The sequence below is a fragment of the Salmo salar genome, chromosome ssa01 (genome assembly GCF_905237065.1).
Source record: "Salmo salar chromosome ssa01, Ssal_v3.1, whole genome shotgun sequence".
Classification (NCBI taxonomy): domain Eukaryota; kingdom Metazoa; phylum Chordata; class Actinopteri; order Salmoniformes; family Salmonidae; genus Salmo; species Salmo salar.
Genome location: NC_059442.1, coordinates 80905041 through 80916814, shown reverse-complemented (window position 1 = coordinate 80916814; position 11774 = coordinate 80905041). Strand labels below are relative to the sequence as shown.

General features: G+C 43.6%; 1 protein-coding gene across 1 annotated transcript; it reads left to right on the top strand.

The window, feature by feature from the left end:
* The first annotated feature begins 499 nt into the window (after positions 1-499).
* Positions 500-6416, top strand: LOC106611520 (dynein axonemal heavy chain 9-like). The gene is made up of 4 exons (XM_045696737.1): positions 500-582; positions 4234-4363; positions 4460-4639; positions 5260-6416. The coding sequence occupies exons 1-4, from the start codon at positions 500-502 to the stop codon at positions 5584-5586; spliced, it is 720 nt and encodes a 239-aa protein (XP_045552693.1). The 3' UTR covers positions 5587-6416.
* Positions 6417-11774: the final 5358 nt, after the last annotated feature.

Sequence of the window (11774 nt, the reverse complement as noted above, 5' to 3'; positions counted from 1 at the left end):
ACATGCAAAACAGGCACAAGAAAAATTACGGGTCGCCACTGACACGGACCCATAGAGATGTATAGAGAGCCCACTTGCCACTAGATGGGAAAGCCTTCTATGGGCTTTGCTATCACAGAAGCGATCAACGGCAAAGATCAGAGGTGAGCCCTCAATACATTTCTATGGACAGCAGCTGTCATGACATTTCTCCAAACAGCCTTTCTACGTTTGCACGAGAACTAAATTAGGAAACAAGTCAAGATTGGATCATGGAAACACATGGCTGGTAGAGATATGATTCTGATAGCAACACACGTGTTGTTTGATAAAGTCGTTCCCTGTAGCTCAGTTGGTAGAGCATGGTGTTTGCAACACCAGGGTTGTGGGTTCGATTCCCACGGGGGGCCAGCACAGAAAAAAAAAAAAAAAAAAAAATGTATGAAATGTATGCATTCACCACTGTAAGTCGCTCTGGATAAGAGCGTCTGCTAAATGACTAAAAATGTAAAATGTAAAAATGTTTGAGGAGAGCAGCTTGTCTACTCCCATGTTCTTCATCCTCTCCCCTGGAGTCGACCCCCTCAAAAACGTGGAAGGCCAGTACACCTGCGCACACACACACACACACACACACACACACACGGTTACTTGCTATAGCACTTTGAACCCTGTCTGTCGTGGCTGAGGCTGCTCTAGACATGGAGGCTACACTCTTAGAAAAAAATGTACTTTTCAGCAGGATAGAATTCTACCAAGAACCGTTTTTGATCAGAAGAACCGTTTTTGGAAGACAACGGTTCTTTGTAATATAAAGGGTTCTACCGAGAACCTTTAACACCATAAGAACCGTTTTTGGAAGAAAGGGTTCTTTGATGATTCTTTGGGAGGCAAGAAGGGTATATAATATATAATATTTCCCAGCATGCTTTACTGCAGGGAGATTTTCAGAATTGTTTGTTTTGCTGTAATATCTGTGTTTTTGCATTTACATGTATTGGTTAATACATTTGATGCTACACATCAACTGAGATGGTTGTTCCAGTTTAGATGATTGAGGTAGTCTCATTATTCAATGTTTTCTACCCTGCCAATCATTCTGAATGTAGGTGATTAACAATTCCACCTGTTGGCTATTCTAACTCCGGCTGGAATTACACATCACTTTGCAAACCAGCATAATGTGAATTGCAGGCCTGATGTGGCCTGTAAACCAGGATATTCCTAGAGTATAAATAGGCCCTGAAAGAAAGGCTTTGTGATATATGTAATGTATTGTCATGCATAATACAATTTTAAAGGCTAATGAGGCTGGTGAAACCATTCATAGAGGGTTCTAGGAAGAACCCTCCAAAGATAAGGGCTCTTGGTAAAACCCCTCAGAGACAATTCTAGGAAAAACCTTTAGATTATAAAATGTTTCTTGGTAGAACCCTTCATAGAAGGTTCTAGATGGAACCCTCTGCAAAGGGTTCTACCCAGCACCAAAAAGGGTTCCCCTATGGGGACAAACCGAAGAACCCTGTATGGTTCTACTTGGGACCTTTCTTTCTAAGAGTTTAGAGAGGGACACTGGGTTATACTGCAGGTACACTGTCTGTATGGGAACCATTTACTTTCTACTGATATTCTGGAGTTTGAATAGCCAGCAAGTTACGTTCTGCGTATCAAATTATACCCTATTCCACTTTACAGGGAATAGGGGTGCCATTTGGGATGCAACCATTGTCATGGAATATTTTGTGCCAACATGAAGGATATTTTTTGCCTAATGCTTTATATGGCTCTGGTTGTTATTAAACTACAATTGCAACCTCATATAGAGTAATTATATACTAACTATACAGTATAGACTATTTGCCAGGTATTAAATAATAAACCCTCTATTTTGTAGAACATCCACCTGGTGGCCAAGTTGCTGGGCAGCCTGGATAAACTAGTGGAGTGCTACAGCATGGGTAGCCATGACAACTACCGTGTGCATATGTCAACTGAGCCTTCACCTACGTCAGGGTTGAATGGCGCCAGAGGGGATGGCTGACGTTTTACAGGCTCCTAACCAACTATGCTATTTAGTTTGTTTTTTCGCGGTTTGTAACTTATTTTTTTACTTATTTTGAACATAATGTTGCTGCTACTGTCTCTTATGACCGAAAATAACTTCTGGACATCAGAACAGAGATTACTCACCTCGAACTGGACAAAGATTTTTTCTTTAACGAGTCCGCTGCGAAGGATATACTGCTTTGTCGGGAACAGGCGTGAAGAAAAGACGGAGAAAAAGGGGGTGGAGGTCGGGCTGCCTTGTGAGAATTTGTTGGCGAGTGAGTAAACCTCCACTACCATCTGTTCTGTTGGCCAACGTGCAATCATCGGAAAACAAATGTACAATCAAGACTATCTTACCAATGGGACATTGAATACTGTAATATCTTATGTTTCACTGAGTCATGGCTGAACAACGACACGGTTAATATAGAGCTGGCGGGATTTTCCATGCATCGGCAGAACAGAGAAGCTACGTCTGGTAAGACGAGGGGCGGGGGTGTGTGTCTATTTGTCAAGAACAGCTGGTGCGTGATGTCTAATATTAAAGAAGTCTTGAGGTATTGCTCGTCTGAGGTAGAATACCTTATGATAAGCTGTAGACCACACTATGTACCAAGAGTTCTCATCTATATTATTAGTAGTCCTCTATTTACCACCACAAACTGATGCTAAGACCGCACTCAACCAGTTGTATAAGGCCAGAAGCAAACAAGAAAATGCTCATCCAGATGCGGCGCTCCTAGTGGCCGGGGACTTTAATGCAGGCAAACTTCTATCAGCATGTCACATGTGCAACCAAAGTAAAAACAACTAGACCACCTTTACTCCACACACAGAGATACATACAAAGCTCTCCCTTACCCTCCATTTGGCAAATCTGACCATAATTCTATCCTCCTGATTCCTGCTTACAAGCAAAAATTAAAGCAGGAAGTACCAGTGACTCACTCAATACGGAAGTTGTCAGATGACGCGGATGCTACGCTACAGGACTGTTTTGCTAGCACAGACTGGAATATGTTCTGGGATTCATTCAATGACATTGAGGAGTATACCACATCAGTCATCGGCTTCATCAATAAGTACATCGACGACTTCGTCCCAACAGTGACCGTACGTACATATCCCAACCAGAAGCCATGGATTACAGGAAAACATCTGCATCGAGCTAAAGGCTAGAGCTGACGCTTTCAAGGAGCGGGACACCAATCCAGACACTTATAAGAAATCCCGCTACGCCCTCAGATGAACCATCAAACAGGCAAAGTGTCAATACAGGATTAAGATTGAATCCTACTACACCGGCTCTGATGCTCATCAGATGTGGCACGGCTTGAAAACTATTACGGATTGCAAAGGGAAACCCAGCCACGAGCTGCCCAGTGACGCGAGCCTATCAGATGAGCTAAATGCCTTTTATGCTCGCTTCGAGGCAAGCAACACTGAAGCATGCATGAGAGCACCAGCTGTTCCGGACGACTGTGTGATAACGCTATCGGTAGCCGATGTGAGCAAGACCTTTAAATAGGTCAACATTCACAAAGCTGCAGGGCCAGACGGATTACCAGGACGTGTACTCAAAGTGGACCAACTGGCAAGTGTCTTCACTGATATTTTCAACTTCTCCATGACCGAGTCTGTAATACCTAAATGTTTCAAGCAGACCACCATAGTCCCTGTGCCCAAGGAAGCGAAGGTAACTTGCCTAAATTATTAGCACCCTGTAGCACTCACGTCGGTAGCCATGAAGTGCTTTGAAAGGCTGTTCATGGCTCACATCAACAGCATCATACCGGACACCCTAGACCCACTCCATTTCACCTACTGCCCCAACAGATCCACAGATGACGCAATCTCAATCGCATTCATGAAAGCTGCTATACTGATTGAGTGTGCGTCGTGTCCAATGGCAGCATCCAAGCCAAGAATCACCAAGGTTCAATTCCCGATGAAGTTCATTTTATCTTGCGAATTGAAATAATGACAAATAAGTTGATTTTGGTTGTTTTCTGTGTAGCAGGTAGAACGTCAAGTTGTGTCATACATACATGGAGGAGTACGTCAGACCTGATGCTGGAGGGAGAGATGTACCTCGCTCTCAGATTCCCTGTACCACTCTGACTAAGGTTAAGAACACGCACTCAGGAACCCCCAATGTGTGTGTCGAGGGCTACTATATGTATATAGATGAGGTGCTCCCTCCAGAGATCCCCTACCGTACCTCCACCCAAATGCTGAGATAGGCTTCCTCACCATCATCTCAGAGAAGCTGTTCTGCACTGTGCAGCCCAAAGAGTCAGACGCTGCTGGGGGAGGAGGGGTGTCCAGAGAGAAGGTATGAGAGACAGACACTGTCATACTGTCACTCCACCTCAGAGCCCCCCCCCCCCACTAAATTCCTGACATTGTGTGTGTGTGTTTTCCCCAACAGGTGAAGGGCATCTTGGATGAGATCTTGGAGAAACTACCAGATGGTTTCAACATGATAGAGGTCATGGGTAAGGTGGAGGAGAGAACTCCCTACATCATTGTGGCCTTCCAGGAGTGTGAGAAGAACTTCCTCACCAAGGAGATCACGCGCTCTCTGAAAGAGCTCAGCCTCGGACTCAAGGTATGAGACAGAGTGTGTATGTGTGTGACAATGCATCACAAACTCGATCTTTTGGTCTTTTTTTTATTAGTCCACAGTTGATACAGTCCCAAAATGTTTTGCATGTCAGCAGTCAAGTTTTCAAGATATTGGACTTTCAAGAAGCACAGTTTCACCGGCCAAATCATCATGATGATGCAAATACTCCATACACACCTGTTTGTCTAGTCACCTTCACACACACACACACATACACACACACACACACACACACACACGTTAGTGTATTCCCCCTCAGACACACACCTGGCTATTTACTTGCACACAGACTCTTCACTCATCATGTACCAGGTTCCAATATGTCAATACAGAACTAATGAGAGTTTATTGAATGTACAAAACATCCTGTGCTACAGTTCCTCCTGCTGGTCTATATGTAGCGAATGTTTATAGTTCAATGAAAACACAAAGCAGTAAAAACAGTACTATATCTCAAGCATTGGTAAACTAAGGGGTCCGTTTGTACAGCACTGTAGATACATACAAACAAATGAGGCGATGAAGAGAGTCAGTCACAGGGGTTGGAGTGATGACAAATGTTTCTATGTTTAGAGTTCAACCCTTTATATGGTGTGTGGTAGTGTGTGTGCAGGGGCATGCTGGGACACCCAGACGGGGATGATAGCGGACGCTCGTCTGAAGGAGCTGACCCCCAACATGCCTGTGATCTTCATCAAGGCAGTACCGGTGGACCATCAGGAGACCAAGAACGTGAACGACGAGTGTCCCATCAACAAGACCTGTATGAGGGGCCCCACCATCTGGACCTTCAACCTCAAGACCAAGGAGAAGCCTGTCAAGTGGGTATTGGCCGCAGTCTGCTTCCTGCTCAGTGTGCAACAGAGAGGAGAGAGAGAGAGAAACACAAAAACAGACTAAAGTACTTTCATCTGAAATACTTTAAATAACAAAAACATCAATGTTGCTAAAAAAAACAATGATATAAATATTTATGTCATACATGTCTATTGGAGGGATGTGATGCCGATTACAGTTATCAGTGAGGTAAGAGAATGTGTGGGGGAGAAAGATGTGTGCTGAGCTTGAAAACAGCATGAAAAAACTCCACTGTATCACAGTACATCCTTCTCACTGTTCCTAGGAAGCTCCACTAGAGGGCAACCTGTACCAGCATGGCTAGTACACACAGAGGCACTGTACAGTACACACCTGCCTGCACACACAAATGCGCTCACACACACACACACACACACACACACACACACACACACAATACCTCAGTGATAACCCTTTGAATGGGAAAGTGAGGTTTGTTTATTGGCGAGTTTCCAGCCTACTGTTAGCACAGTGTAACAATAGAACTCCTGTAGATAAGAAAATCTATCTTTAACGCCTCAGCAATTGTTAGAGCGAGGCTTGTTTTTTCCTCTCCCAGATCACCAGATAGCAGTTAAGTACTTCAACTACAACCACAGCCTTACATAAACCAAGTTTCTCTTTTATTTATATATATTTTTTTATCTGGGATCCTGAAAGGACTGATCTCCATAATATATAAATAACTTTTGGATAGCTCATATTCTGAGCTAGCAATTAAAAAAGTATGGTCCACAGATCTTAGTAGATCTGAACAACCCTTTAACTGGAACAGAATATGGAAAAATATGACCTTGGCATCCCGTAAGCCGAACCATCAACTTATACATTTTACATTTGTTCACAGACTGTACTTAACACCAAGGAAAAGTTTTACGATTAAATTGGCCCCAACTCCCAACTGTTCATTGTGTCCCTTAAATAAGGCAGGTACATTCCTTAAGATGATGTGGGACTGCCCTGCAGTTAGATGCTTCTAGGACAAAGTAACACAATTAATTTCGAAGTGCATGAATGTAAATATTCAATGCGTTGCATCTGCTATGTTACTTAATGATGATAACTCCTTGAATCTCTCAATTAATCAGAGACAATTACTACTGGCAGGCAGAACTGCTGCTGCTGCAAAAAAATGTTGGCTCTTAGATGGCAATCACCTCACTCTCTCCCAATCCGCCAGTGGATACAGTTACTATTAGAAGTTATAACATTATAGTTAATCGACAGCGAGAATGAATAGTGCGTGTCAAGGGACAATTGAGGCCTGGACAAATATACTTCACTCTGTAAAGAAAAATCTCAGCTAAAGCCCAACACATACAAATAAACAATCTTTAAAGCTCAACACATATACCGAGTGTAAAAAAAAACATTAGGAACACCTTCCTAATATTGAGTTGCTAGCCCTTTTGTCATCAGAACAACCTCAATTCATCAGGGCATGGTCTCTACAAAGTGTCGAAAGCGTTCAACAGGGATGCTGGCCAGTGTTGCCTCCAATGCTTCCCACAATTGTGTCAAGTTAGATGGATGTCCTTTTGGTGGTGGACCATTCTTCATACACACGGGAAACTGTTGAGGATGAAAAACTCCTCCCCCTTTGGCAGTTCTATCTTGACGGAAAATGTTGTAGTTGGGGATGGAAATCTCTGAATTTTTGGTGGCCTTCCTAAGCCAGGATTCAGACACGGCATGGGCATCAGGGTTGGCGGAGTGTGCTAAAGCAGTGAGTAAAACAAACTTAGGGAGGAGGCTTCTGATGTTAACATGCATGAAACCAAGGCTTTTTCAGTTACAGAAGTCAACAAATGAGAGTGCCTGGGGACACGCAGCCGAGTGATCACGGAGTAGGCCGGGAGGTGGGTCTGGCTCAGGGTTAGCTTCGGGGCTGGGTCACTCGGTGGCAGCTAGCTAGCTGTGATGATCAGGAGTAATGGTCCAGGGTTTACGGCAGGAAACCGGCATTGTAGTGGAGAAAACAGTCCGATACAGGCAGGCTAGCAAGTATTATCCAGGCTAAAGAAACGTCTGGTGTCTGTGCAGAAGGTAAAGGCCGCTAGCAGTGGCTAACAATGACTAAATAGCTAGTAGCTAATTAGCTGGTTAGCTTATGATGGCTAGCTACTGATGGAGGTTCTGGCTATAAGGTCTAAAAACATAGCGTATCCATGTCACATTGGGCGAGACGGGTTACCGGAAGGTATATTCGGAAAAGAGATTGAAAATAAATTGAAATATATACAAAAAAAGACAAAAAAGACAAAAAGTAAACGAGAGGACGACAAACCACGTCTGCACTGCTACGCCATCTTGGTTAACTATTTAGACCAATGAACAAATCAAGATGGTCGGTCATATTTGAGCTGTTCTTGCCATAATATGAACTTGCTCATGTACCAAATAGGGATGTCTTCTGTATACCACCCCTACCTCACAACATAACTGATTGGCTCAAACAAATTAAGGAAAGAAATTCCACAAATTAACAAGGCACACCTGTTAATTGAAATGCATTCCAGGTGACTACCTCATGAAGCTGGATGAGAGAATGCCAAGAGTGTGCAAAGCTGTCATCAAGGCAAAGGGTGGCTACTTTGAAGAATCTCAAATATAAAATATATTTTGATTTGTTTAACACTTTTTTGGTTATTACATGATTCCATATGTGTTATTTCATAGTTTGTCTTCACTATTATTCTATAATATAGAAAATAGTAAAAATAAAGAAAAACCCTTGAATGAGTAGGTGTGTCCAAACTTTTGACTGGTACAGTCTGTGTGTGTGTGTATATATATATACACTGCTCAAAAAAATAAAGGGAACACTTAAACAACACATCCTAGATCTGAATGAAAGAAATAATCTTATTAAATACTTTTTTCTTTACATATTTTGTTGTCAGCACATTCAACTCACACAAAAATAATCAATGGAAATCCAATTTATCAACCCATGGAGGTCTGGATTTGGAGTCACACTCAAAATTAAAGTGGAAAACCACACTACAGGCTGATCCAACTTTGATGTAATGTCCTTAAAACAAGTCAAAATGAGGCTCAGTAGTGTGTGTGGCCTCCACGTGCCTGTATGACCTCCCTACAACGCCTGGGCATGCTCCTGATGAGGTGGCGGATGGTCTCCTGAGGGATATCCTCCCAGACCTGGACTAAAGCATCCGCCAACTCCTGGACAGTCTGTGGTGCAACGTGGCGTTGGTGGATGGAGCGAGACATGATGTCCCAGATGTGCTCAATTGGATTCAGGTCTGGGGAATGGGCGGGCCAGTCCATAGCATCAATGCCTTCCTCTTGCAGGAACTGCTGACACACTCCAGCCACATGAGGTCTAGCATTGTCTTGCATTAGGAGGAACCCAGGGCCAACCGCACCAGCATATGGTCTCACAAGGGGTCTGAGGATCTCATCTCGGTACCTAATGGCAGTCAGGCTACCTCTGGCGAGCACATGGAGGGCTGTGCGGCCCCCCAAAGAAATGCCACCCCACACCATGACTGACCCACCGCCAAACCGGTCATGCTGGAGGATGTTGCAGGCAGCAGAACGTTCTCCACGGCGTCTCCAGACTCTGTCACGTGCTCAGTGTGAATCTGCTTTCATCTGTGAAGAGCACAGGGCGCCAGTGGCGAATTTGCCAATCTTGGTGTTCTCTGGCAAATGCCAAACGTCTTGCACGGTGTTGGGCTGTGAGCACAACCCCCACCTGTGGACGTCGGGCCCTCATACCACCCTCATGGAGTCTGTTTCTGACCGTTTGAGCAGACACATGCACATTTGTGGCCTGCTGGAGGTCATTTTGAAGGGCTCTGGCAGTGCTCCTCCTGCTCCTCCTTGCACAAAGGCAGAGGTAGCGGTCCTGCTGCTGGGTTGTTGCCCTCCTATGGCCTCCTCCACGTCTCCTGATGTACTGGCCTGTCTCCTGGTAGTGCCTCCATGCTGTGGACACTACGCTGACAGACACAGCAAACCTTCTTGCCACAGCTCGCATTGATGTGCCATCCTGGATGAGCTGCACTACCTGAGCCACTTGTGTGGGTTGTAGACTCCATCTCATGCTACCACTAGAGTGAAAGCACCGCCAGCATTCAAAAGTGACCAAAACATCAGCCAGGAAGCATAGGAACTGAGAAGTGGTCTGTGGGCCCCACCTGCAGAACCACTCCTTTATTGGGGGTGTCTTGCTTATTGTCTATAATTTCCACTTGTCTATTCCATTTGCACAACAGCATGTGAAATTTATTGTCAATCAGTGTTGCTTCCTAAGTGGACAGTTTGATTTCACAGAAGTGTGATTGACTTGGAGTTACATTGTGTTGTTTAAGTGTTCCCTTTATTTTTTTGAGCAGTAATATATATATATATATATATTATTTTTTTTTTACCTTCTTTGCATTCAGGCCCACAGGGAAGGGGTGGTATGAGGAGTGTTTTTCTCTGGTCGCTGGTGGAAGATTATTGCCTGTCTGAGATTTGAACCCCTCACAGAAAAGAAATAATAAAAAGTTGGTCACAGAAAAAGAAATAGGAACACACATCAGGTATCCCTCTAAGCCTCCCTCTGACCCCCACTGCCTCGTACAGTGTATACAGTGCATCTGTCAAGTCATCACCACAATGCCATAATAAGAGAGGATGTGTTCCATCATAGCCATTAGCATTGTGAAACATCTTCTGGAAATTAATATATCAGTCATTAAACACACTTCGGGTTCAGTCAAACCTTTAATACCATTTTAAAAACTCTCAAAGTCCGTGGTGGTCGTCTGACGTTATTGAGGGAGATTTTTTTTTTCATGAGCATGGCCTTATTTATTTTACTGCATGTTGGATGACTAACATTCATATTCCATTCACTCAGTTCAATGTAACATCCTATACCCATCATGAGGTTGCTACAACCTAGCCTATGAATGAAATTTTACAATGTAGGTGCACACAGGATGAGAGAAAATGTTGAGATGACAGTGACACATTCAATACCGCCTTGCACACTCTTGCCTGCATCTACAGTTGAAGTCAGAAGTTTACATACACTTAGGTTGAACTTGTTGTTCAACCACTCTACAAATTTCTTATTAACAAACTATAGTTTTGGCAAGTCCGTTAGGACATCTACTCTGTGCATGACACAAATAATTTCCCCAACAATTGTCTACAGACAGATTACTTCACTTAATCACAATTCCAGTGGGTCAGAAGTTCACATACACTAAGATGACTCTGCCTTTAAACAGCTTGGAAAATTCCAGAAAATTGTGTCTTGGCTTTAGAAACTTCTGATAGGCTAATTGACATCATTTGAGTCAATTGGAGGTGTACCTCTGTATTTCAAGGCCTACCTTCAAACTCAGTGCCTCTTTGCTTGACATCATTGGGAAATCAAAAGAAAAATCAGCCAAGACCTCAGATTTTTTTTGTAGACCTCCACAAGTCTGGTTCATTCTTGGGAGCAATTTCCAAACACCTGAAGGTACCACGTTCATCTGTACAAACAATAGTATGCAAGTATAAACACCATGGGACCACGCAGCCATCATACCGCTCAGGAAGGAGACACGTTCTGTCTCCTACAGATGAACGTACTTTGATGCGTAAAGTGCAAATCAATCCCAGAACAACAGCAATGAACCTTGTGAAGATACTGGAGGAAACAGGTACAAAAGTATCTATATCCACAGTAAAACGAGTCCTATAATCGACATAACCTGAATGGCCGCTCAGCAAGGAAGAAGACACTGCTCCAAAACCGCCATAAAAAAGCCAGACTACAGTTTGCAACTGCACATGGGGACAAAGATCGTACTTTTTGGAGAAATGTCCTCTGGTCTGATGAAACAAAAAAAAGAACTGTTTGGCCATAATGACCATTGTTATGTTTGGAGAAAAAAGGGGAGGCTTGCATGTCGAAGAACACCATCCCAACCGTGAAGCACGGGGGTGGCAGTATCATGTTGTGGGGGGGTGTTGCTGCAGGAGGGACTGGTTCACGTCACAAAATAGATGGCATCATGAGGGAGGAAAATGATGTGGATATATTGACGCAACATCTCAAGACATCAGTCAGGAAGTTAAAGCTTGGTCGCAAATGGGTCTTCCAAATGGACAATGACCCCAAGAATACTTCCAAAGTTGTGGCAAAATAGCTTAAGGACAACAAAATCAAGGTATTGGAGTGGCCATCACAAAGCCCTGACCTCAATCCTATAGAAAATTTGTGGGCAGAACTAAAAAAGTGTGTGTG